Source organism: Stegostoma tigrinum, chromosome 10 (assembly GCF_030684315.1).
Source record: "Stegostoma tigrinum isolate sSteTig4 chromosome 10, sSteTig4.hap1, whole genome shotgun sequence".
NCBI classification, from domain to species: domain Eukaryota; kingdom Metazoa; phylum Chordata; class Chondrichthyes; order Orectolobiformes; family Stegostomatidae; genus Stegostoma; species Stegostoma tigrinum.
The window spans coordinates 69121116-69149007 of record NC_081363.1 but is presented as its reverse complement, the minus strand read 5'-3'; the positions used below and the strand labels follow the sequence as shown (position 1 = coordinate 69149007).

The 27892-nt window shown below is 39.5% G+C and overlaps 1 protein-coding gene across 1 annotated transcript in view; it reads left to right on the top strand.

The window, feature by feature from the left end:
• The window catches only part of zfyve26 (zinc finger, FYVE domain containing 26), an 88786-nt gene that overhangs the window by 36147 nt on the left and 24747 nt on the right, over window positions 1-27892 (top strand). Inside the window, exons 19-32 of the mRNA XM_059649222.1 lie at window positions 561-788; window positions 1076-1181; window positions 3579-4318; window positions 5537-5736; window positions 8811-8915; window positions 10041-10163; window positions 12333-12509; window positions 13101-13350; window positions 14646-14744; window positions 15782-15948; window positions 20661-20797; window positions 22242-22270; window positions 22364-22497; window positions 27185-27405. Of these exons, the coding sequence (XP_059505205.1) occupies window positions 561-788; window positions 1076-1181; window positions 3579-4318; window positions 5537-5736; window positions 8811-8915; window positions 10041-10163; window positions 12333-12509; window positions 13101-13350; window positions 14646-14744; window positions 15782-15948; window positions 20661-20797; window positions 22242-22270; window positions 22364-22497; window positions 27185-27405 (2716 nt within the window). The remainder of the gene's footprint in view (window positions 1-560; window positions 789-1075; window positions 1182-3578; window positions 4319-5536; window positions 5737-8810; window positions 8916-10040; window positions 10164-12332; window positions 12510-13100; window positions 13351-14645; window positions 14745-15781; window positions 15949-20660; window positions 20798-22241; window positions 22271-22363; window positions 22498-27184; window positions 27406-27892) is intronic.

The window sequence follows — 27892 nt, the reverse complement described above, 5'->3', positions numbered from 1 at the left end:
ATGCAACCAAATTTGATTGCGTGAGGTCACCAATAGCCTTTAGGGAAGGAAACTGCCATCCTTGCATGGTCTGGCCTACATGTGACTTCAGAACCACAGCAATGTGGTTGACTCTCAATTGCTGTCTGTGCAATTGGGATGGGCAAGAAATGCTGCCCTAGCCAGCGATGCCCTCATCCTGTGAATGAAAGAATTTTTTTAAAAAGTTCCAAAATATCAATAACACAACAGCTTGATTTAGGGATTACAGTTTTGCAAACCTGCCCACCAAACAAAAGAAGTTTTGAAGAGGTATTTTAATTTAATAAGACTTATTGCAAGCATTGAACTGAAAATCTTCCTAATCAATTATTAGCATCTGTAACTCTTCAGTAAGGTCATTAACCTTTTTTCAGTTGTTGAACAATTTGTGCACTGGTATTGTACCACTACATTTTAATGCTTTTTTTTCAAATGTAGCTTTCTTTGCGAAAATTAGACCTATCTATAAAGCTCAGCGCATGTCATACGGGATATCTTTGTGGATATTAAAAAAAATAGAAACTGTTGTGCTATTTTAGATCTAAAAGGAAATATACTCACTTGCTTGGAACAAACAAGTTCTCGATCACAAGATCCAGAATGCCACACCATCCAAAACCAGATGAAGCAGCTAGTGAAGAATCTAGATCAACGCATTCAAGATGTGATGGATAAAGAGCAGACAAGAGCAGACTATGTGCAAAGCATATTTGATTACATTAACACATTTGTGGCTGTACTCGTTCGAAGTATGAACCGAGATATAGGTATGATATGTCACAAATAGATCACGTCTATATTGTGTTTAAAATTGTTTGGATGTAATTGTTTGCTTTTAAAGTAACTCAGTAACTGATTGTTAACTTTTTAACAATCAAATTGAAAGTAAAGGCGAACGTAAGTGCAAGTTTTAACAGGAAAGGAGAGAAAGAAATTACATTGTTTGCTGCAGAAAGCCACTCAGTTGATAGGTATTGTTGAATGCATGATTATGAAGTTGACATATAGTTGGAATTGAGCAATCATCAGTGTAATTGTATTTTCTTCATCCTAGATCAAATTGCAGAGGTAAAAGTAGGAAATCCCTTCATAATTCTGCAACAGACCCCATCACAACTTTTTGCACATTTACTTTTCGAGAAACCAACTTCTCCTGACCGGTATGAGTGATTATGTCAACAGTTGTTCTTATACTCAATGTGCAAAACATGAACCGTCATGTTTTTTCATGGTGTTTATTGCCTCCTTACTTATCCTGTAATGGTCTGATCACACCATATGTAGAAATGTGAATAAGTCAATTAGCCCTTTGAACCTCACTTTACCATTCAGTTAGATCATGGTTGACCTGTATCTTAATTGCATGTGATAGGGTCAGGCCCGAAACATCAGCTTTTGTGCTCTTGAGATGCTGCTTGGCCTGCTGTGTTCATCCAGCGTCTCACGTTGTTATCTTAATTGCATGTACCTGTTTTGGTTCCATATCTCTTAAAGCCTTATACATAACAAAACATGTATCAATCTTAATTTTGAAACTTAGAAATAGTAGACTAAACAATGTTTTGGGTGTAAGAATTTCAGAATTTCACCACTCTCAAATTTTTGTTACATCGACAGAGCAAAGAATTTTCTTTTTGATATGCCTCCTGAACTGCCTTATTTTCAGGTAATTCCCAAGTATTCTAGAGGAAATAATTTCCATTTATCTATTTATAAATAAAATAACAGAAGATTAGTATCCCTATCCTCAGTAGGACAAATGGGAACCCAGTACATGAGTATAAAGGACAAGACTGAAGTATTTTACACCCATCGTCATCCAGAAGTGCAAATGAATGATCCAGCTCATTGGCCTCCTGAGGACCCCAGCATCACTAACGTCAACCTTGAACCAATTTGATTCACTCCACATGATACCAATAAATGGCTGAAGATACCAGATAATGCAAAAGCTATGGGTCCTTACAGCATTCCAGAACTAGCTACACCCCTACCCAAGCTGTTTCAACTCACTGGCAACATTGGCACGTATCTATGCAGTTAATTGTCTGGGTATCTCTTGTACACAAAATGTCCAAGAAACCTGACCTGACCAATTATTACCTCTTTACCACCTTTGCCATGGTAATTGCAGCTGGGCATTCAGTGCTGGCCTACACAGCAATGCCTACTTCTCGTGAAAGAATGGAAGAAAAGGAAGCTTATAGAATCCTTTTAATCTTCAATATCTCATGTCACCTTTTGTACCTTTCTTACTGAAGGAATACAAACCTGGTCCCTGAAACTGTCATCTGAATTGTATCTCAATAAGTTATCATTCTTCTGAATCTGCGCTTTATCCGTTGTAAAGTTAATATGCCCTTTCTGTGCTTAAACTGAACTTGTGGTCCAAGTGCTCGGCTCTTGGGCACCTGAATTCTTGCAAAGATGTACACAGGTAACCTGAAATGATTCTCTAACTTTTCTTTTTCATTTTTGCAGGCACAGGCTCCCATTTTGGGCAGTTCACTGACATGTTGTGTGTGAATTATAAACGTGATTACTATAGCATTCTGTCTACCATTTAGATTTAGTAATCTATTTTGAAGATTTTTGTTAGCAGAATAATAATATTGTAAATTCTAATGCATTGACTGTAAAATGCAACAGATTTCATGGAACGCACTACCCAAGTGCAAGATTATTTATTCTTTAAAGTCAGTAGTTGGAATATTCTAAGCACAGGATAGATTTCAAGGGTGTTTTGTTTTAGTCTGATGTACGGAAAGATTGGGAGACTTAAGCATTTCAGTTTTGGAAAAACAGTTTTTTTTAATAGGTTTCACAGTTGGCACATAGGATGGGAAGTTATAACAGAGTTCTACTTCAGCAAAAATGCATGTCAGTGCAGTCAGAGGTTACAAAGCAGTCAGAGGTTACACATTCAAAATAGTGAAAAGTTTAGTTGTGGAAAACTTATGGAATGCATTTCCAGATTTGATCATGGAGGTAGAAGTCCTGAAGCAATTTTAGGAATATTTAATTGCTGGTTCTTTATGACAGGATGAACTATGATGGACTGTTGGATTTTCTTGACCATAGTTAGCTTTCAGTCTGTTTGTCTATTGAAAGAGACTTGTCAAAAACTATGCAATTGATTTGGTCCATTAGTATCTTATGAGGATCTTTTTTAGTAATGTTATTAAATTTTGTCTGTCTCCAAATGCAGAATGTTCAAACGTGTGAACATACGAATGGGAAACAAAAGTGGGTTTTTCAACCTTTTGAATCTGCTCCTCCACTCAATAAGATCATAACCAATCTAATTTTAACATCAGTTCTACATTCCTGTATGCTCCCAGTGGAGACGTGCTGTTTGGTTTTCATAACCAGAGAAAGTAATTGCATTTCAGCATTATACTCGGCCAGTGTACAGCACTCTAACATATCAAGTGTGCTGAAGCTGTGCAGTGTCCTAGAAAGGATAAAAGAACATGTTATGATTTTGATTGACTATGTTATGTTTGTAGGTAGTGAATTTTTTTTAATGGTTACTTTAAATTTATTCTTTTCTTTAGGATATTCATGATGCTGCAGAAGGAAGAATTGAACTTGAGTGTACAGCAAATTATTATTAGGTGCTGCTGTGAGAGTCTTCCTCTTTGGAATACCAGGAGATTCGACTACTGTTCTACTTTCCTCAGCGAAGTGACTGAACTGATAAAAGGACATTCAGAGCGCTGCCTTCCTGATTTAGGAATTGTCTTTCCAAGTTCATTCCATCTTACAGAAGAAAATCTGAAAGATGAATCTGCAGATTCTTCCCTGGGACCGTATTCTCTTATTTCTTCTGCACTGAATTTCATCAAGTCTCGTTCAAAGTTGCTTGCGGTTCTTGTCTGTTTAACAGCCACCCAAGGTCAAAGGGCACTTAGGCACAGTCTGTCATGGAAGGATCGTTTGAGTGGCCGCACAGAGGCATCCCTTGACATGGAACAGATCTCCAAGGAGTGTGAACAGTTAATGAAGGAATTTCCAATCCTTGAGCATTTTCTTTATACAATGGCTGAACCTTTACCTGGAACCCGTGAAGAAACTGCTAGTCTCCAGGACTCTCTGTGTGGTAACCCGTGCACTACCCTTTTGCTTACGGGCCTTCATTCTAAGGTAGCTATAAGCACATTGTCTGAAATCTTCAGGCAAGTCTTGTGTGATGGTCACTGGCTCAAAGCATTGAAAATTCTTGACTTGTATGTTGATGAAAATGAAGAATTTGAGAAACTGAAGGATATCCTGCTCAGCTTTGCAGTTGTAGGAGGTAAGACTACAGTATCTTCACAAATGACCAGAATTGTCACATCCACAATATATAATTTTCTGAGGAAAGTAGAATAGTTTGTGGAATATTGGGATTAGTGGGGTTGGAAAACACCTGGAATTAGTGGATTATCTTATAAGGAAAGACTGCGTACTGGAGTTAGAAGAGTGAGGAGTGACATGAGTGGAGTATATAAAATCTTGAACAGTTTTGACAAGGTGGATGTTGAAAATGCTTTCCTGTTCTGATCTCTCACTGAGGTCCATGGCCATTGACAATTCGTGTTTCTTTTTTATGTCGGAATCTCCTGATGAAAGTTAAAACACCTCAGGCATTTTGTAGTGACATCAGCAATCTGTTTTTCTTGTATCTAATTTATTTACAGTTAATAATAAACAGCATCAAAATACACACTGTTTCTTTATGTATCCATTTGTGTTAAAACCTCTAAATATCTGCATGCCCATTTATGTCAGTGTTTTCCAGTGTTTTGTTCACTTTAATGACCATTGCCTCTGAGTACTTATTGTTGTAACTTTCCCTTCTGACAGTGGAGACACTGCAATACCACTACTAGTATGACAGCTATGAATTTACGTAGGCAATCTCCATTGCAAGCAAACTTAGAATTGTATGAAAATAGAATATATGAATACAAATGAGATCTGAACTGTATATGTTGTCCTTGGTTCAGTTATCTTGTGACCTTCAGACCTACTTTACTTGAGGCTATATTTGATTTTGAATTCTCATGTAGCATTGTAGGGTATCAACTAATGATATTTTCAGCTTCATAGGTTAGTATGAACTTCATGTGAATTTTCCCACTATAAATTCTAGTGTCCATATTTGTATCAGAAATTGGCTGTGAAAACTTACATTCTGCAATCATGACCACCTGCCGGTGGAGACATCGCATGGTGTGATTAGCTTTGTAATAAAATGTTTAAACCAATCTCCTACATCAGCCCTTTTGCTAAAATGTTGAAGTTTCATCTGTCTATATCAGATTGACAAATGAGTACAAGTTGTGTGGACATGGAGCATAAAAGTAACTATTCAGCCCACAAAGTACTGCTTTTTTGCACACCATATATTGTCTATTTCACTTTATTTATTCAATCTCCTTTTAAACACTGGAGATGAAGTTGTTCACCTTTTTAGTTTTTACCTCAGTTACTGAAATTATTTCATAACAAATTTTTGTTACATCGACAGAGCAAGAAGGTTGGAAATATGTGTTCCGCATAAAAACTGCTGCTCTAAGGGCTAAACTTGTCCTCCACTGCTCAGAGAAGTGGCCACTTGGTGCTTGTCTTGACGTTCTGTCGTATTGTCTAAGTGATCCTGGTACAGTTGACGGGGAATTTAAGTCCAGTCTACGCAAAAAGAAGGAGGAACTTCAGGTTTATGAGAAGGTTTGTGGCATTCATTTGTTATCAGTTGATATTAATATGAAGGATATCTGATCGACAGGATCACTGAAAATTATTGAATGTATGATGCTAGATTATGGAATTTGTTCCAAGTCCTGTCGCAGGATGGTTTGTTTCCCACAGTTTACTCCTTGACTGCTTCACGTACTTGTAATTAGGAACAGAATCATTCTTAAGATTTTTTGTCGGCAGTAACATTTTTCGTAAAGTGCGTATTCGTTTTTCTTCCATGGGTCCTTCATGATCTACTTTACACTTGTTACATCTGCATAACGGATGGTTACTAACACCTTAACATATCCTTCCTGGTCTGGGAGACACAACATGAAGACTGTCAGAAGTAATTAGTACATTTCTAATCCCTTTATTCCACCTTCTTAATTGTCATTTTGATTGATACTGCTATGCGCTTGCTCTTTTTAAAACTCCAGTGTCATATTGATAGTGATTAAAGAAATGTATATATTTTACATTGTGTTAATCAATCTGTAGCACTTTTTAAACACGGATCAGAATCTTATTAGTTTTATTGTTCAGTGTGGAATGTTTTTAACATGAGAGAAATATTAACATAATTTACAGAGATAAAGTCAAATATTTATTATGTTACATTTTGTATGTAACAGTATGTAAATGCAAGTACTTTTTGAATGGCATTGTCAGGAGTAGGTAACAATGGAAGGATGCTCCTAAGGGGGATACTGTAAAGATGCACAGGGTTATAGTGAAAGTGCAATTTGGATGAGAGACCAAGGGAGGTTGGAATTGTTCTCTTTTTGAGCAAAGAAAATTAAGGGAAGATTTAATGGAGATCTTCGGGATTATGATGGTCTTTGACGGCATAGATGGGACGAAGCTTTTCCACTGACAGCCAAGTTGGTTATTAGAGGAATAAATTCGCATACTGAATAGCAGTGCCCCAAAATTTAGTTGCTAGCATACAACATGCATGTACCGTCACCTTCCACAGGCCTAGTGCATTCAAACTGAGCTGTAAACTGCCTCAATTCACCATAAGTCTCATGTTTAATTGGTTTGGTTGATGCACAGAAAGGCAGAAGGAAATGCTATTGCTTATTCCAATTATATCTTTACTCTTTAGGCAGAGTAGAGTAAAAATCAATGAGTATTGAAAACTTCTTGGCAAATGATTTTGTTAATTTTGCTTGTGAACCTGTTATATTTTAGAGATACCCGCAGTCTTAAGTACAATTCAAAATGCTATGGTCAAATTATTTTGCTTCTAAAGTTAATTTTAAGGATTGGAATTCCTTCAGGCCACCTTGTAAATTTATCTCTAATCTGTCACTTTGACTTTAACAAAATGTATGGTTTTGTACTATACTTGCTGTTGCAGATGCAAGTGTCCAAAACTTGTCTTTGCTTTTCTCCATGTTGTAAAACCAATTAATGTTTACAGCAGCTGGGGCTGAACAATAGTTTTTCAGTCTTTCAGTTTTACCTTAGCAATTTCTTTTCTTCCTGAATGTATTTCACTTCATTTATTCTCTCAAGCAACAATCGTTGTGTTTTTAATTCTGCATTATCAATACTTGCAATTAAATTTTACACTTCTAGGGATTATTCTTAGGTTCGTCATTAGAATCCCTACATTGTGGAAACAGGCCCTTTTTGGCCCAACAAGTCCACAACGACCCTCCAAAGAGCATCCTACCCAGACCCCATTCCCCGTAACCCTGTATTCCTCATGGCTATCACATCTAATCTGCAGATCCCTGAACACTAGGGGCAAATTAGCCAACCCACCTCACCTGCACATCTTTGGACTGAAGCACCTGGCGGAAACTCTCACAGACAGGGGGAGAATGTGTAAACTCCACACAGACAGTCATCCGAGTGTGGAATTGAACCCAGGTCTCTGGTGCTGAGTTTAGTTTCCTTCAACGTTTCATACTTGAATTTTATTTTGAAGGTTTAAAAATATTTCTGGTGCTTGGGTGAGCAAGATCTTGGTAGCCTGCCTGAAAGGCCATAGGAATGAGTGGAACAATTCCCAAATTAGGAGGTATCAAGATTATTGAGCAATTGCAAGGTTGAGTGCAAAGGTTAATTGAGGAAGACTTAAAGCTGGCTTGGCAACAAGCCCTAAATGTTTGTAAAATGATGGGAGAGTGGAGTTGCAAGCTGTATCAGAGACTGTGCATGAAGGAAAACAAGGTTAAAAATAGATGAAAGGCGCAGTATGGATGAAAACTTAACTGGAAGGAGAGTTCTAGAATTTAGAAATGGGAAAATCTGCTCCGTAGCTACTTAAGAACTGCCACTCGACGTAATGAACTGGGAAAAGTGTTTATATTTTTGGTATAGTTTATGATACGGGATGGGCTAAAAATGAAGAGGACCTAACAAAAAAAACATTGGAAGTCAACCGTGCATCTGAAGATGCTGACGGAAGTGAATGTGCAAATTGCAGAAGTAAGTACTAGTCATAATCTTTCAATTCACAAAATGGGAGCAGTACCAGGGAGAAATACGTACTGTCAATGCATTTATTCCACAGAAATTATATAGAATGTACAGAAGAGAAACAAGCCATTTGGCCCAACTTCATATTGACGTTAATGTTCCATGCAGTCTCTTTCAATCTGTCCTGCTATCTATAGTGAGTTACATACCTATAAATCTAGCTGCCTCTGCTCTTGCATACCCTTCAGAATAGTGCCCTTCATTTTATACTGTCTCCATGTTCTCTGTACCATTGTATCACCTCTCATTTCTCTGCATTGATATTCATCTGCCAAGTATCTGCCCACTCTGCCAAATTGCCAATTTTCTTTATACCATGTTATACAATTTATACACTCTTAGTTTACAGTGCTCCCAAGTCTCGGATTGTTGTCAAAATTGTCCCAAGATCCAGATCATTTTTGACGAAAAGCAAGCATCCTGATACTGACTTTTGGTTTTCAACTTTGTTGAACAGTCAAGCAAATACAATTGTGTCTGTTTTAATGTATGCTTTTCTTTCCAAAACAAAAGCTGTCAACTTGTTGTGAATTGGTATTGAAATTCTTAAATGGTGTTTATATTGACAGATCCTTAACCTGGGATCTCCAGTACCTTGGTCCGGCTGGCAGGAACTGCGGAATGAATCCAGTCAGAATCCACAGGCTGTAATGGACGTCATTTTGCAGGCAGGGGTAAGTGAAATGTTTTTGAGTGTGATTCACATTGCTATGAGATGTGCTTGGGAAGGAAAATGTCAAAGGAAGCCATTGAACAATCCAGTTAGGAATTTTCTGAAGAAAAATCTTCGAGAAGCTGTTGAAGCCAATTCAGTCTTCAGCCATCAGAGAGAAAATAAGCTGGAGATGGAGGAATCCTGCCCTGTGGCTGAAGCAGAGAAAATTGATTACTCAACAGGCAGGACATGGAACGGAACTTGCAGTAAGATTGACGAGACCCAGTTTGTGAGGATTTAAAGGAGTTTTTCCCTGAAAGCAGCTATCTCCAATGTAGCCATCATAGTGAAAGTCACTTCTGCGATCAGAAGTTACCCAGCAGAGAAAAGTTACCCTGAAGGAAGCAGGCTCATGAGAGTGGAGAGTGAATTGGGACTTGTTCCTGGAGTGTAAGTGTCCACTTCAGAACACGTGTAAAATATAACCTTTAAAGTTTCCCTGTTACAGTAAAATTGTTAAACTCTGAAAACTTGTCCTGTGATCCTTCAGCCACTGGAAGAACAGAGATTATTTTTTAAAATCCTCATGGAGAATCATAACGAGTGTAAGAGTAACTCATGTAAATTAAAAGTGACTACAATGCCTGCTAACTGCTGAGGGGGAAAAGAAAACTAGTGCAGTAATGGCAGGTGTGAATGTTGTTAAAGTTCAAAAGAAACGAGACATGTTTGGTTGTATAAGAGCTATCAAAATGTACACCAACAATAAGCTGATGCCTGAACATGAAGTTGAAGTAGTAGTTAGATCTGAAATCAATGTAGTTACCCACTCATTGGTGAAACGTAACTTTGCAAACTTCAATTTGCCAAAATCCCAAACCTGAGTAATGTTACTGCAATAGACATTTTATGGATTGGGAGTCATATCAAAATAAGTTCTAACTTTTATCAGCATACCATGGCTCCTGTTTCTTCCGTTCTTATAAGCTCAGGCAGAGCAGCCATGATCTCGTTGAATAGGGGAGCAGACCATATTAGTGTTAACAACAGACTTGAATCTGGAATGAAGGCTTTGTCCAGTGATATGTTTTTGCATGCACACGGGATTCGGTTCGCTAAAGTCTTGATACTTTGTCATGTGCAGGAGTTTGAGCTTTGTGAGTCTTGGGTCCAGCTGCATCCTGTGCCAATGCACTTTATAATGAAGCTCAGACGTGAATATCTCCTTCACCTGCTTGAGAAAGGCGATGGAGAGCGAGCATTCCAGGTAAGTACTAAATAGAACCCTGGCATTATTTGTTGAGTTGTGGTGACTTTGAGATGCCAGTAAAGCAATTTATAGGAAATGCATTATAAGATACAAATCTCCAACTGAAAAAGCTGGTTTGGTCTGGCATTTACGACACACTATGCTTTTACATCCTACATCTATATTGTTATCTCCTGTTTACATTATTGATTTTGCTTCCACAGTTTTTATTGTTTATCCCACATAATGAAAAATGGAAGACTCATTTAAGATGGTTACAGTCCTTGTATTCAGAGTTTGATATCACTGGTGCTCCTGTTTTAATTGCTGCCTTAAGGCATTAATCCTGAAATTATTACTGATTCCCTGAAGACTGACATTTTAACATTCAGTTTGGAATCCGTGTCAAAAACTAAGCAAATAGAAAATGCCAATTCCTCTGGCACGTGCTACTGAAATTCAGAGCTTTAATAATCACACGTAGGTCTGTATATCAGCAAATGTTATGGAGGTTTATCTGGCTCATTTCCTTTAGTCACTAACCCAAACTGAACAATGCTTGGAGTAAAATCTGAAAATGCTGAAAACATTCAACAGATCTGGCAGCATGTACAGAGAGAAACAGTTTGTATTTCAGTTTGGCTCTGAAGAAATGGTTACATGATACAGTAATTCTGTGTTTCTCTTCCAATATGCTGTCTGAGCTGTTGAGTGTTTTCAGTAATTTTCTGTTTTTATTTAAGATTTTCAGCATATGTGGTATTTGCTCATGTATTAGGGTGCAACTGTACTGGTGTTATAATGTGTGCCTATTGACTTGCTGAAGTCATGTCCAACTGAATTTTCTCTTGTTCTTTTGTTAGATATTGAACCATTACATGTCACTTTAACAGTTGAATTTTATTTTAAGTATTAATCTAAGTATTCCTTTAGTTGTGCCAGAATTGTTGACTGTTGTACTGAGCAGCATTGCCTGGCGTATTTGGTGACAAATGGAAGACAAATACATATCTATTTGTTTCAAAATTATACTGTGTCCCCTTGATGACCCAACGGATTTGCCCAGTACATAATTGACCCATGAAGACTCTAAGGCTTCCAGGTTAACTCTCTCAATTGTAAGAGTAAGCTGGATGTGGGGAGAGGGTGTAATCTAGGGTTAAGATGGTGAAAATGTCTTGTGAGACCTGAGCTGCTTCATCTACTTGGCAAAATATTGGAAATGTTTGCATGACTATGGATAAGGACAGGATTTTATTCAAGAGTTGTTCTGTACTGAAGAATAGCGTACTGTTGATCTTTGTCAATCTTCTGTTGAGCCAATTGAGGCAGTTGACTTTTGGAACCATGTAAAGTATGGAATTAATATCTTGGCAGGGCAAATTTTTAAAGAAGAATGACGTTTCTGAAAAAAACAAAATCTGTTCTGAATTTGAGCAAAATTTTATTCCCTTTAAAGAAAAATGCTTTGTTAACCTAACTAACTCATGGATACTGTATCATTCTTGATTGGTGGTATTAAACTGTGTTTGCCTCCGATATCTTGATGCTTTGACAAAAATCTCTGGGTTTTAGCTTTTAAAATGTACTTATTGGTTGCTGTCTGCCGAAGTAGAATTTTAGAATTCACTGACTGTCATAGAAGTATTTCCTAATTTCACTTCTGAAATATTTTTGCCCCTGTATCCTCGACTCCCTGTTTAGCATAATTAGTTTTGCTTTATCCGTCCTGCCAGTTCACCATAATATCTTGAAAACTTCGATCAAATCATTTGCCACCATCTAAATTCAGAAGAATACAATCCTGATTTGTCTCTTGTGATTTAACCATTGGATCCTATCTTTTATTCTGAAATTGTTGCTGTTCATCCTCCGAAGCCAATATATCTTAAGGTGTGATTCCTGGAACTGTTCACAGTATTCGAGAAGTAAAATGTACAAAGACTCTCCCCGACAGGTCTCTGTGGCAAGGAGTTCTAACGACACTCGATCCTCTGAGAGAAGAAATTTCTGCTAATCTCAATCTTAAATTGGTGCCCCTTTATTCTGAGACTATGCCCTCTGGTCCTAGACTCTTCCATGAGCAGAAACATCCTCTCAGCATTTAACAGCTTGTAAATGAGGTTTTTGAAGAAAAAGATAGCTGAAATATGTTTAAATTCTGCTCACTTCTTTTTGTTTCATTAGCTCCTGCAGGGAATCCATGATTCTGACATGTGCCAAGCTGTATGTGAGCAAGCTCTGGATCAGCATCCAGGGCTAGCTGCTTCTCACTTTCTGGCCAATTACCTTACCATGCACTTTCACAAGAGTCTATCTGCTGCACGCCACCATGAAATTCAATCCATGCGCATTGGATCAAAGGTAAGAAAGAGTTATCACTCTGCCATTGGTTCTTCATGTTATATGTTATCAGAAGTTGTGTAGCATTAATTTTTCATTTATATTTGTCAAGTATCTTCTGGTTTTCCGCTGTATGAATGACTACAGTTCTGTCTAACTGAATCCAATGAACGTCAGAAAAGGTCCTAAGTGGAGCAATAATAATTCAAATCACAATGAGGATAATTTTGCAAAGCAAAATGGTGCATAGAATGGGATATTCAACAAATATATTTGTCTCTATAGCTTGTGTTTCATATTTGTTAATGGAAAAATATGAGCAATATATTTTCTGTCTCAGGTAATTGTACCATAATGAGGTGAAAGCATTAAGTTTTTCAGTTATTGCCACACATATGTTACCGGCATAACAACTATCGCTGCACTCCAAAGTTGTGAACCACTTACGAACATTTTGATAGCATTGTCTACCTTTATTTATGTCAGCTTTGATTTAAAATTGAGCTCACAATACATGTTGAAGTTTTAATAAAAGTTGAGCAGTTCTTTGCTTGTCAATTTTCCTGCATAATAATCCATTGATATTTTGGCACTGTATATTTCTTTTGGTAGCTTTTACTAAGTCTGCCAGATTCAGCACGTGATGTCTATTCGCATCTGTCATCAAACCCATTGCTGATGTTGGAGCAGCTACTCATGAATATGAAAGTGGATTGGGCATCAGTGGCTGTCCAGACACTTCATCAACTGCTTATGGGGCAAGAAGCTGGTTTTGCCATTGAAGACATTGATTGCCTTCTTTCTAAATATGCAGCCAAGGCTCTTGAAGTTCCCTTTGCAGTGCGAGAGAAAGCACGATCAGGTAACAAAAATTGATCTGCATATTTCTTAGTGAAGCAGAATTTTAGAAGTCGTATATATGTATATAAAAGCTGTAATTGCCAGCTTTGAGTTATAGTTACTGTCTACAGAAACCTTGGCAAAGTCTGTTACTGTGTTACTGTGTCTATTTTTGACCAGTTCATGTGTCCTATGATTACATAATTGCCGCTTTCTCTGTCCCGTCGCAACTTCACACTCTGCTGTATATGTGGGTTGGAAATTTCCACATGTTAACCTGAGTAGGACATGTCACTTTCTAGCCTTGGAGCTGAAGCAACAATTACCTTGCCTCTATTATTATTATTTGTCTGTCAATTTTAATTGTTTCTTTGGCTTTTTCTGATTGTAACTTTATTTTAGTCTTTTTGTAATGCATTTTCTGTAGTTTGTTCCTTTTTGTTGATTAAGATTTATGGAGTCTAATGAAAGCTTTTTCATCAGCATTACTAATTCAATATCTTTTATCTTTTTAAATGATTCTGTAGTCAAATTAACAAACAATTAAAAATCAAATGAAAAGTATCTTCCACTGCTTTTGCATTGCAGACAGTGTTGTTCCTACGTGCTGCTGTGGTTTGCTGTGTAATTTGAGCACAGCTGTCATATTTAGGCCTGCTGAGTTTCACAGAAAACTGGAGCATCTAGTGTCCGAGATAATTGGAACTGCAGATGCTGGAGAATCCGAGATAACAAAGTGTGGAGCGTGATGAGCACAGAAGCTGATGTTTCGGGCTTAGACCCTTCGTTAGAAAAGGGGGATGAGGAGAGGGCTCTGAAATAAATAGGGAAAGAGGGGGAGGCGGGCCGAAGGTGGATAGAGGAGAAGATGGGTGGAGAGGAGATAGACAAGTTAAAGGGGTGGGGATGGAGCCTGTAAAAGTGAGTCTGACTTCCTTCATTTGCTTGCACACCCTGAAACTGATGGTTTGACTCTGTGTGAGTGAATCTGACTATTAGAATGGTGATGGCTGTCCTCGAAAATGTAGTTTTCTTGGGTTCCATGTCTCTTCTACCTGTTGCTCCAAGATCAGGTGAAAAGTGATTGACCTTGGCTATGATTGCCCTGGTGATGCAAAAGCCTGCAGTGCCCTGTGTCAAAACTAAATCAGTATGCCTTTCCCAGTAGCAACATCAAGTCCCTCCTTTTGACCATTAGTAACACTGTGAAAGCTGAGAAAAAAAAATTGCTGTCTGTTTCATGATTTTCAAAACTGAAGTGATTTTTCGGTCGGTGACATTTATGAATTTTAAGCTGTTTAATGCCTTTCTATCTAGATTCTGTAATCAATCTACAAGATTTGCTCACTCAGAGTGCAGGACCAGAAAATTTTCCCACACCACCAAATCTCGAGAGAACGCCAAGCATCTGTTCTGGTAAAGAAAATATCAAACTGTAGATGTTTACAGTATAGAAGATAATTCAGCCCCATGGTGGCATCTGTATTGGGTTTTATTTTTGTTAAAGTAGTTCAAAACTCATCTCACTGCTCCTGTCTATCCCCAGGACTGTACGTCTTTTACTTTCAAATGCTTAAGCTGCTCTCACTAAAAATGATGTAATTTTGTTACTGGTTGGTTATCAGATAAAATTCCAATTGTGCATGGAGTGCAAGTTTATGTTTCTACTCTGAAAAGAAAATGAGAGTGTAATTTGATATTTTAATTCACCTAAAATTAACAATGCAATTTTTTGTATTTGCATAATAATTCTATACATTTTTTCACTAGTTCTCACAATTCAATTACGTATTCCTACCAGCATACTATATCGGATATTTTGGGTAATATAAATTAGAGCAGAGAATATAAGATAATAATTAATAAATGTATATTTACCACAAAAACATGGAGGGAATAGTTATGGGTTTCTAATTATGGAATTTGACAGAATGCATTCATCAGGCTAACGCTGGCTGTAGGAAGTAAAAATTATGGTGCTGAGACTATTTCCTTGAGAGTGGAGAAAACTAAAAAAGTAAGAAATTTTTCAAACTCCCAGATACGTAATATTATTTGAAAAACCTAACTGTTTAGTATTTGTGTGTTAACATTTACAAGAAAGGAGTAGGACGTTGGTATCCATATTAGCCGTTTTCGTTTTGGTCTTCAGATCAGAATAGTACTTGAGAACTGGCATTTAAACATTCCCACTCATCTTTCAACTCTAATCTTATGGGTGAGATGAGTGTTCTAGACTGCTGGATTCTTCCCCCCTCCCCCCCAGCTATGTTGTTTAAAATGCACGTGTAGACAAATGTTAATTTTGAGACTTGAATTTTCAGTACGTCCAATCTTGTGAAGGTAAAACTTGACTTCTGCCCTTAAACTGTATTATTGACTGGGCGTTATTTTAAATTAATTGATTAACTGGATTTTTGTTCAGTGATAAATTAGTATATTTTATGTTGCAGGTAACTCTACTCTTCAAGGACCAACTATCCCTCGAGAAGGATCTCTTCGAATTTCTAAATCAATCGGTGAATTTTTTCCTCCAGAAAACCCACCATCCAAGAAAGACTGGATACCTGATGATAAGGCAATGTTTTGCATGGTCTGTTGGAAGGAAAGGTTTACCATGGTAAGGAAAAACATCAACTGAAGCTTCTTCACATTTTCTAACTTCTTTTATTCTCTTTAGATAGTTTCAGTGAATTTATAGTGCAGAATTTATGCTGTAACTAACTTTTGTCAGTCTCTGGCAGATTTGCACTTCCAAACTTACTGGGCAAAATTATGTTAGATATTGAAAAGAAGTACATCCATGTCCAGAATATGAGTAATATTATCACTGATAGTGGAAGCATGATATACCATTCAACTTGTGGGCTTCCACATGCTTGCAAGTTGAGAATAGGTGTGCAGCGAGTTATTTGCTCATTCCTTTTCATGTGGCTGGATTTGGGGAAACAATTACTCTTGTAACTTCAATGATGATCAACAACTGATCTTGGAGCTTGTTTTCATAAACTGTATTGGAGGCAGTTGGAAATGGGCTCTGCAGTGGCCTTCTACCACTGTATCATGATTCACTTTTATTAGAGGCCTTGCACTACTTCAATGCCTGTTATGGTTTTTTTTTTAATTTTAAAGAGACAACTGGGGCCCAGAGCTCTCTGCCTCAGCAAGTGCAATAATACTGTTCCTGAGCTGATATTACAAGTGTCCACTGAGCATTTGGAAAGGATAATTGGCCCAAACCCAATTGTTTGAATTGAATTTCTTTGTGTGTCTCATAGTTTTTTTTCATGCAAAACGATTTTTTTATTCATAGTGATCCTGTTTTAAAGGACTCTTCCTCAGAGCTAGGAAAAGCAGCAGTTTAGCAAAACCAGCTGAAGAACACTAAAAATAATATTTGGTCCTAACTGATCTGTAACAGGAGGAATAATGAAATAAAATAGCTTCCAGAGAATGTGTGTGCCTGTCTTTTGCTCCACTTCCACAAAGTTGGTCAAAACAAGTTTTTTAAAGCTCATGTGTTGGACTTAGATACTCATTCCTTGTATATTAAGTTTATATAGCTAACAGCTACTACTTGCTGGACTACTATTATTCTCTCAAACAGAAAATTCCAAGCAGGAATATGTATGTTGGAAACAGGTTCAGTTGAAACAAATGAAAGGAAGTGTTTGTAACTGTGAGTCATAGTTTTTAGGCTAGTGTTTTTGTCAGCGGGCTGCAAAACCTTCCACTAATGTTGCCTTGATGTTCAACATGGGATGAATGTGTGATGTATTTTCACTTTATTTGATTTACTTCTGAGGAAAATATAGCTATATTTTGCACTCTGGTGGAATTTTATATTGTCCTCCAGGTGTGGGATTCCTGCTGCATACCAATGGATCTGGCTGAAATTTTACAGCAGTTGGTGTGGCCTAAGATGGCTTCCTCCAGTTGCTCACCTCCCCCCTCCTGTGGCTACTGCAATGTTGAAGCCTTTACGACACTAATTAATGCCCCGTCAGGACAGTTTTCCAATTGGCTGCAACTTGGAGAACATGGGAACAAGTTTAGGGATTGAAGGAAGGGCAAGAATTCTAGGCACTGTTGGGACTAGAGAACTGCCAGCCAATCAGATTGCTTGGCACTCTGAGGCAGAGCTTTTTTCTATGAGGGGGCAGGATTCCTAACTGCAGCCACTTCACTTGCTGTGGGGCATTAAAAAACCTTCCGGGTTGCCAAAATTAATACTTAATCTGGCAGCAAGGAACGTTCCTTCCGGTCCGAAAAATCGTACCCCTCGAGTTTCTGCCAATGTAGCTGCATTTGTAGCATAATGTTTGGATCTCATTGATTCAGGTTGGTTCTTTTACAGTGACCTGCTTGCAGAAAATGGATTTTCATGGGTTCCAAGTCTCAGAATTTATTTTTTGCCCCATGTTGCAATTAAAACGAAGGTTCTGACAATTTACTTGTTGATGCTTCAATCAACAATATTTATCTGGCGGAATTCAAGTTTCTCACGATAACAAAACTGCATCATGATGTTACCAATTAAAACGTTTCATATGTTTCTGGGGCTGTTTTAACAGGAAAATGTCTTCATTTCCTCGACGTACAGAGTATTATGTGTGCTTGTATAATTGTTGGCATTTAATACCTTCCTGATTTGCTTTTGATTTCAGCCAATTTAATATTTCTTTCTTTGGCTGGGTGGAAGCAATTAAATTCTTCTTAACTGCTTTGGGCCTTCTGTTCTGTTAAATGTGTTATAGAAATGCAAGTTGTTAGAAATAGTCTCTGACCCACCTTCTTGGGCAATGCCTGTATTAATGATTTGTCTCGGTGTTCAAAAAATTCAAATTCAGGACTTTCGATCCCTGTTGTCAGTATAGACAGTATGCAGATGCTTAGTGACGTAAAGCCCCAGAAAGTTTGAGACTCATAGTCTGCGCTGAGTTCCCCAACCTCTGGGGTTGTTACTGTGACCTCGAGACCATTAAAGCAGGGAGGGAAGAGTCAGCCAACATTGGCTGCGGATAATTATGCATCAGCCCCCACTGCTGAAGTGTGTGGTGCGAGGGGAAGGATGTGATTGTGTGCTGCAATGATGCCCCAGCTGAAAATAGAATAGTGTATGGACCAGACCAGCCACATGCCCAAAAAAAGTAAGGAGGTAGTCCAGACTCTGTTTAAAGGCAAGTAGAAGGTGCTAAGTTCAGATGTGATTTGTTCGGTTCACCATTAGGCGTTAAACAAAATGCACTTTATTCTTACAATGCAGTTTTAAAAAAAAACGAAAAGAAGAGCTGGCATAACTAACTCTATCGAAATACTTAAGATAATATTTTTATTTAACCACTCACACTGTTCCAATGTAGGCAGCATCCCATTACCGCCCTTTTGGCAAAAATGCAATACAGCCAAACAGCGATGATTTTCAAGTGATTTCTCCCTTCAGTCTAGAAGAAATAAACAATCTGCTCCTATTGATTTTTAATGAGGAAGCCTCGCTGTCTAAGACTTCAGTCCAGCAGGAAATTTAAGCTTTTAGCTCGGTAGGCAGCAGAAAACTTCTCACTAACTAAAGCAAAACTAAAACCTTTTTAGGGTCTGTGAGAGTGCTGACCCCACCCTATCATGTATCTTTTGTCTAGTTTAAAAAATAACAATCGTGAATAACTCCCAGCTGTTAACTAGATGTCTGTCTGAAACAGACATTCTGGTACCACTGATACCAAGAGAAACAGCACAGAACGCATCTCTCTCAAAGGTACAGTATGATCACAATCGCTTGTTGAAATGAGGATAGTAGGAACTGCAAATGCTGGAGCATCTGAGATAACAAGGTGTAGAGCTAGATGGACACAACAGGTCAAGCAGCATCAGAGGAGCAGGAAGGCTAACACTTCAGGCCTAGATCCTCCTTCAGTAATGGGGGAGGGGAAGGGGAAGGGGATTCTGAAATAAATAAGGGAGAGAGGGGGAGGTGGATAGAAGATGGATAAAGGAGAAGATAGGTAGAGAGGAGACAGACAGGTCAAAGAGGCAGGGGTGGAACCAGTAAAGGTGAGTGTAGGTGGGGAGGTAGGGAGGGGATAGGTCAGTCCAGGGAGGATGGACAGGTCAAGGGGGCGGGATGAGGCTAGGAGGTAGGGGTGGGGCCTGAGATGGGAGCAGGGGATAGGTGGGAGGAAGGACAGGCTGGGCTGGTTTTGGGATGCGGTAGGGGCAGCAGAGATTTTGAAGCTTGTGAAGTCCACGTTGATACCATTGGGCATCCAGGATTCCCAAGCAAAATATGAGGTGCTGTTCCTGCAACCTTCAGGTAGCATTGTTGTGGCACTGTGGGAGGCCAAGGATGGACATGTCATCTGAGGAATGGGAGGGGGAATTGAAATGGTTCGCGACTGGGAGGTGCAGTTGTTTAGTGCCATCTGAGCGTAGGTGTTCCACAAAGCAGTCCCCAAACCTCCGCTTGGTTTCCCTGATGTAGAGGAGGCTACAACAGGAACAGCAGATATACCACATCAGCAGATGTGCAGGTGAACATCTGCTTGATGTGGAAAGTCTTCGTGGGGCCTGGGATGGGCATGAGGGGGGAAGTGTATGGCCAGGTGTAGCACTTCCTGCGGTTGCAAGGAAAAGTGCTGGGTGTGATGGGATTGGAGGGGAGTGTCGAGCGGACAAGGAAGTCACGGAGAGAGTGATCCCTCCGGAAAGCAGATAAGGGACTCATGGCATCAGTGAGGACTTCACAAGCTTTAAAATTTCCCCTGGCCCTACCGCATCCCAAAACCAGCCCATCTTTTGCCCTCCTCCCACCTCAAGCCCCATCCCCATCTCATACTCACCTCATCCTGCCCTCTTAACCTGTCCGTCCTCCCTAACTTCCCACCAACACTCACCTTTACTGGTTCCACCCCCGTCTCTTTGACCTGTTTGTCTCCTCTCCACCTATCTTCTCCTTTATTCATCTTCTATCCACCTTCCCCTGACTCTCTATTTTTTTCAGAATCCTCTTCTCTTCCTCCATTTCTGAAGAAAGGACTAGGCCAAAACATCAATTTCCTGCAGCTCTGATGCTCCTTGGCCTGCTGTGTTCATCCACCTCTACACCTTGTTATCTGAGCTTGTTGATATTCTGGGATTATACTAGAGAATGTCCAGGTTACTTCTGGAGTCAATGCCTTCTGGAATTGGAATAAATTAATTTTGCTAAGTCTTGAATGTTTTATGTTGCGGGCTGTAGAGAATTCTATAAGTGTTCCTTGTTAGTGTGCAGGTTCTAACTCAAGATAGTTTAAATTATTCTATCACTTGTTAAGATTAATGTTTTTCTTTGACCAGTTTAATCGACGGCATCACTGCAGGCGTTGTGGTCGTGTTGTTTGCCAGTCCTGTTCTACCAACAAAGTGGTTGTTGAAAACTGCAGAGAGAACCCAGCAAGGGTTTGTGACCAATGTTACAATTATTATCATGGGAGGTAACTTTTTTTTTCTCAGCTGTGGTCTTGATTTCAGATATGACATTAGCCACGTGGGTTCCACTTGTCAACTAATCTGCACACTCCTCACAGACAGCACACGTTGTTTTTCGCCTTTATTGATTTCTTACAAATTGTCCTGATGTTACAAAGAAAAGGGCCTTTGTTTCAGCAAGGCTCACTATGAAAGCTCAGTTGGCTGGATGGCAGATTGATGCCAACAGCACGGGTTGAGTTCCCTCACTGGCTAAGGTTGCCATGAGGGTCCCATCTTCTCAGCCTTTCCCCTCATTTGAGGCATGGTGACTCTTAGGTTCAACTCACCATCAGTTATCTCTCTTGAATGAGAGAGCTACCCAATGGTTCTCTGGAACAGTGGCTACTTTACTCAATATGAGTAACATGAGGGAGATAATCTGAATTACTGTTTGTTTGTCTGTATTTTGTGCTTTGTGATAGTTTGTTGAAAATCTGTTCCTCCCTTCTTCGGAATAAAATTTCTAATGAATTGAAAGTTTATCTTCCATGGAAGTAAGACCATAGGTACATGTTATTGCACAGTTTCTCAGATTAGTAAAACATGGATTATGTATATAAACTGACTTCTGTAATTTTTTGATGAAAAATTACCAACGAAAAGAAAACTACTACTGCTCATTCGTGTTTCTAAATTAGCCGTTTCTTATTTGAAACCAGTTACAATGCAAAGCGTTTGGTGTTTCTGTTTAAGGTTGTTTCAAGATTTCAAAGTTGAGTGCCTGCTGCACTCAACAGATATCTTAGATTAGTCATTTTCAAATGGCTTTGGTTGAAGGATCCATTTTCCAATACATTAATAAGTGTTCATAAACATCCCAATCCCCAGTCTAAATGAAAATAATACAAATTTCTGGCAGGTTTACTTTTTGGACTATAAGGTTCCTCAATGAATTGTTGAGGGATTGGAATGGAATTTATATGGTAAGCAAATATAGGTGATTGGTGACATGAAAATGTTCATTGTATCAGCCAAGCTGTAACCTTGCTGGTTCAGCAACGTACGTGGGTCAAGCTCAGTGGCTGTTATTGGTGACAGTGTCGTCTCTAGTGTAACTAGAGAATAAATCCACAGTTAAGGCATACTGTTCCTCCTGTAACTGTTGAAATTGAAATTAGTGCATGCATTCTTCCTCCAGAAACTGTGGGTGGATTTTTAAAAATATATTGATTAATTTAGTATTCACTTTTTAAGGTATTTACATTTTTCATGCTGCTCTTCAGTGACTCTAACCTTTTCACAAAGTGAATGAGTCAAAGGTCTGTAAGTTAAGTAGTGTACCATTTTAACTACTTTGCTTACAGAATTATCTTGACATTTAGCAATTCTATTTACATGATCATGCGTGTGTATATTCTATTCATTAGTTTATAATTTTTGTTCACTGTTTATATTTATTTCCTATAGCGAAAAAGTACAACTAGATCAAGGTGAAGGTGAGTATTTGGAGCTTGATAGTTTCAGAAATATTCTTCTTCATTTTTCCTAGCTTGATAACCTATGTGCGCAATTCTGTTTCTGTGAAATAGACCCCATATGTTGTGATGGAGAATTGGACCTTGCCGTAGCACTCCAGATGCCGCGTCAGTCAGAATTACATTGGAACCTGACCCTGAGCGAAGAAGACAATGAGAACGAACGCAGTGAGTTTTTCTATGAACAGGTGAGAAATAGAAAACTGTTGACTTGGTTTCATGATCCCACCTGATGCTAGTACTAGACAAGTCAGATGCCAGACTGAAACCTTGCTTGCTATAGGTCATATTAATATTGGTTTGTTTTTGGTTTTAATGAAATGCAAACACACAATATTGCAGATTTGATTTTGACAGTAAAATGTAAGTTTATTAAGGAAAAGAGAGGAACATCAAATAGAATAAATCAAATTATTTCCATATCTCACAAACTTAAAAAATTCTGAAACACTGAATAATCTCATGAATTCCAGAACTACTCCTTTACATACAAAAAGTATCCTTCAAAAGTACTCGGATGGTGGGGGTGAGGAGGGAAGGTCTGATGAAGAGTCACTTCACCCGAAATGTTAACTCTGATTTTCTTTCTCAAATGCTTTCAGACCTGCTGAGCTTTTCAAGCAATTTTTATTTTTGTTTCTGATTCACATTATCCACAGCTCTTTCAGTTTTTAAAAGAAACCATGTCAACAGAAATACTTACAAAAAAAAATCACCAAACTCATTCAAAGACTCAGGAAAAAAGCCGATATGCCACTAATGCAAAAATCCAAACTTAAAGATAAATAAAGTTAAAATTGGGGCAGCATAATGGCTCAGTGCTGTTTCACAGCGCCAGGGACCTGGGTTTGGTTCCACCCTTGGGTGGAGTTTGCACATTCTCTCTGTGCCTGCGTGGGTTTCCTCCCATAGTCCAAAAATGTGCAGGCTAGGTGGATTGGCCATGCTAAATTGCCTGTAATGCTCAGGTATGTGTAGATGAAGTGGGTTATAGGGGGATGAGTCTGGGTGGGATGTACTGAGAGTTGGTGTGGACTTGTTGTGTCGAAGGGCCTCTTTCCACACTGCAGGGGTTCTATAATGATATATGAACCTCACATCCCATGTCAAGTAACTTCCTTGTACTTTGTTGCAGGAGTACCTGAAAGTTATAAAATGAGTTTCTAGAATGATGAGAAGTATTTTGAAACCATTCAAAATGTAGCTTGCTCCAAAAGACACCCAAAAGGGGAATAAACAGCTCACGTTTGTACAGTGCCTTTATCAGGAAATCACAGCACTAAACAGCCTGTATAACAGTAGTTCAATTCTGACACCAAATATAATTTCCAACGTGCTGGATAGGGTAGGACTTTTTCCAGTGGAGCATAGTTGGTTGAGAGACAACCTGAGAGAAGTGTATAAAATAATGATAACTACAGATAGAGTTAATGGTATTGTCTTTTCCGTAGGATGGACAACTCCAAGACTAGGGGGTCCCATTTTTACAGTGAGAGGGGAGAAATTTAAAAAAAGACCTGCGAGGCAAATCTTTTACACACAGTGGTTTGCATGTGGGATGAACTTCCGGACGAAGCGTTGGATGTGGTTACAATTACAATGCCCAAAAGACATTTGGATAGATACATGAATAAGAAAGGTTTGACATGATATGGACCAGGAGCAGGCTGGTGGGGCTAGTTTAATTTGGGATCATGTTCAGCACAGACTGGTCAGACTGAAGGGTCTGTTTCCGTGCTATATGACTCTATATGCTGCTTGTTATATTGAACCAAGTTGAGAGACACAGTGTCATTGACCGTAGAAGTATGGATTAAAAAAGCACTATTTCTGCCTTGATAATAAAATGTGAGGCTGGATGAACACAGCAGGCCAAGCAGCATCTCAGGAGCACAAAAGCTGACGTTTCGGGCCTAGACCCTTCATCAGAGCTATTTCTGCCTTTCCCAGGTAAACAGGTGTAACCTGCCTTAAATCCCAGAACAAAACTAATGGTCCGTATCAACTGTTTCATACAAGTATTGCCATTGCTGATTAATTTATGGCATGGTAATGTTACAGTGAACAGCCCCAGAAAAGAAATAATTGCTTAGAAGCAATTTATTCCTCATCTTATTCCTATTGTTCTCTTCCTGTCTCAAAACATTCTTGTTGGTCTTGTCTCACGATGTGGCCCCCAAAGGATAGACAATCAATATGCATCACATATTTAATATTTTAATATTTCAGCAAAATATTAACTTAAGTTCAGCTCACTTCAAACCGGACATGCTAGATCTTACTCCATTCTTTCTAGTTGCAGTAAATCTGTGAGTGAAAAGCAATTAACTATTTGGAGAATTAATCAATTAGCATTTTACAGTTGTCAACAGTGTGGTTCCACAAACAGCAGTGAAATGTATGAACAACTTTTTGATCGTAGAATAGACAGACTGTGGACCCTGGTAGAACTCACTGCGTCTTTGTTTAGATTATGAAGACTGACTTGGTCCATTCATCAGGGCCTCAGATAAATGGATCATCTGAAAAACAAAAAGATATTCCTAATAATGTAGCATTCATTCACTATTTCTGTCAGTGTTAATTTAGATTCTCTGTTCAAGTCTTGAAATGGTGGCCTGCATCCACAAACATTTGAGGTCGACCATAAGACATAGGAGCAAAAGTAAGCTTTTCAGTTCATCGAGCCTGCTCTGCCATTCATGACCGATCTGATCATCTCTAACTCTACTTCCCTGTCTTTTCCCCATAATCCTTGATTCCTTTATTTATTGAAAACATGTCTATCTCAGCCTTAAATGTACTAAATGATCTACCCCCTCAGTTCTCTCTGAGAGAAGAAGTTCCTCCTTATTTCTGTCTTACATTGGCAATCCCTTATTCTGAGGCTGTGCCCTCTAGCCGTAGACTCCCACAAGGGAAAAAACTTTTCCGCATCTACCCTGTAAAGCTCGCTAAGAATCTTGCATGATTCAATAAGGTTGCCTTTCATTCTTTTAACCTAAAAACCCAACATAGCCTCTCTTCAAAAGAAAACCCCTCCATACACAGTGTCAACCTAATGAAAACCAAAAGAACTGCAGATGCTGTAAATCAGGAACAAAAACAAAGTTGCTGGAAAAGCTCAGCAGGTCTGGCAGCATCTGTGAAGGAGAAAACGGAATTAACGTTCTGGGTCCGGTGACCCTTCCTCAACTGAGAAATAATTTTTTTTTTGGGCAGCACAATGGTTCAGTGGTTAGCAATACTAGCTCGAGCTCTAGGGACCCGGTTCAGTCCCAGCCTCGGGCGACTGTCTGTCTGGAGAATGTATGTTCTTCCTGTCTCTGCGTGGGTTGCTGCCGGATGCTCCTGTTTCCTCCCCAAATCCAAAGATGTTAGGTGGATTGGCCATGCTAAATTACCCATAGTGCTCAAGGATGTATAGGCAAGTTGCATTAGCTATGGGAAATGCAGGGCTACAGGGATAGGGTGGGGGGGGGGGGGTGTGGGTCAAGGTGGGATGCAGTTCAGAGAGTAGATGTGGACTTGTTGGGCCGAATGGATTTGATATTTTAAAAAAAACCTATATATTTCTGCACATGATTATAATAGCGTTCCTAAGTCATTTCCTGGAGAAAGCTGCTGTTTTGACCAGTGCTAAATCCCATATGACATAAACCAGGGTTCAATCTGGAGCATCCAAGATAATAAAATGTGAGGCTGGATGAACACAGCAGGCCCAGCAGCATCTCAGGAGCACAAAAGCTGACGTTTCGGGCCTAGACCCTTCATCAGAGAGGGGGATGGGGTGATGGCTCTGGAATAAATAGGGAGAGAGGGGGAGGCGGACCGAAGATGGAGAGAAAAGAAGATAGGTGGGGAGAGTATAGGTGGGGAGGTAGGGAGGGGATAGGTCAGTCCAAGGAAGGCGGACAGGTCAAGGAGGTGGGATGAGGTTGGTAGGTAGGAGATGGAGGTGCGGCTTGGGGTGGGAGGAAGGGATGGGTGAGAGGAAGAACAGGTTAGGGAGGCAGAGACAGGTTGGACTGGTTTTGGGATGCAGTGGGTGGAGGGGAAGAGCTGGGCTGGTTGTGTGATGCAGTGGGGGGAGGGGACGAACTGGGCTGGTTTTGGGATGCGGTGGGGGAAGGGGAGATTTTGAAGGTGGTGAAGCCCACATTGATACCATTGGGTTGCAGGGTTCCCAAACGGAATATGAGTTGCTGTTCCTGCAACCTTCGGGTGGCATAATTGTGGCACTGCAGGAGGCCCATGATGGACATGCCATCTAAAGAATGGGAGGGGGAGTGGAAATGGTTTGCGACTGGGAGGTGCAGTTGTTTATTGCGAACCGAGCAGAGGTGTTCTGCAAAGCAGTCCCCAAGCCTCTTCTTGGTTTCCCCAATGTAGAGGAAGCCACACCGGGTACAGTGGATGCAGTATACCACATTGGCAGATGTGCAGGTGAACCTCTGCTTAATGTGGAAAGTCATCTTGGGGCCTGGGATAGGGGTGAGGGAGGAGGTGTGGGGGCAGCTGTAGCATTTCCTGCGGTTGCAGGGGAAGGTGCCGGGTGTGGTGGGGTTGGAGGTCCTGAGATGCTGCTGGGCCTGCTGTGTTCATCCAGCCTCACATTTCATTATCTTGGATTCTCCAGCATCTGCAGTTCCCATTATCACAGATCCTTCTGCATTTATTTTTATTATATATCACATTTTCAGATATTTCTATAGAGTGAAGGGCAAGGGAAGTGAAAGTCATGGTATTTTGAAAGCCACAATTCACCTCCCTGAAGCTAGGTTTGGATTTTATGAAAAGAAATGCTTAGGAGGAAGAAGCTGTAGAAATGAGTGCAGTAAATGAAAATGTTAAGGCGGTTGTAATGTTTTATAGGCTCCAAGTGCTTCCTTGTGTATTGCCATCTTGAACCTGCACAGCAATAGTATGGAGTGTGGCCATCAGTTGATAGATCACTGCAGCAGACTGTCTCGTGCATTGACGAATCCAGAAGTGGATGCTTGCCTTTTAATAGATATCATAAAGCAACTTCTTTTCAGTGCTAAAATGATGTTTGTGAAAGCAGGAAGGAGCCAAGACCTTGCACTTTGTGACAGGTGAGTAACATTGACATTATGTTTGAAAATATTTTCTTGTGTAATAAATATTGTTAGCGAGTTTTGAGAAGATTTGTAGCTCAGGTTGAGTTTCTGGATGTGAGTTTGCTCGCTGAGCTGGAAGGTTAGTTTTCAGACGCTTCGTCACCATTCTAGGTAACATCATCAGTGTGCCTCCGGTGAAGCGCTGGTGTTATGTCCCACTTTCTATTTATCTGTTTAGGTTTCCTTGGGTTGGTGATGTCATTTCCTGCATTGGTGATGTCATTTCCTGTTCTTTTCCTCAGGAGGGTGGTAGATGGGCTCCACATCAATGTGTTTGTTGATGGAGTTCCTGTTGGAATGCCATGCTTCTAGGAATTCTCATGCGTGTCTCTGTTTGGCTTGTCCTAGGATGGATGTGTTATCCCAATCAAAGTGGTGTCCTTCCTCATCTGTATGTAAGGATACTAGTGATAGTGGATCATGTCGTTTTGTGGCTAGTTGA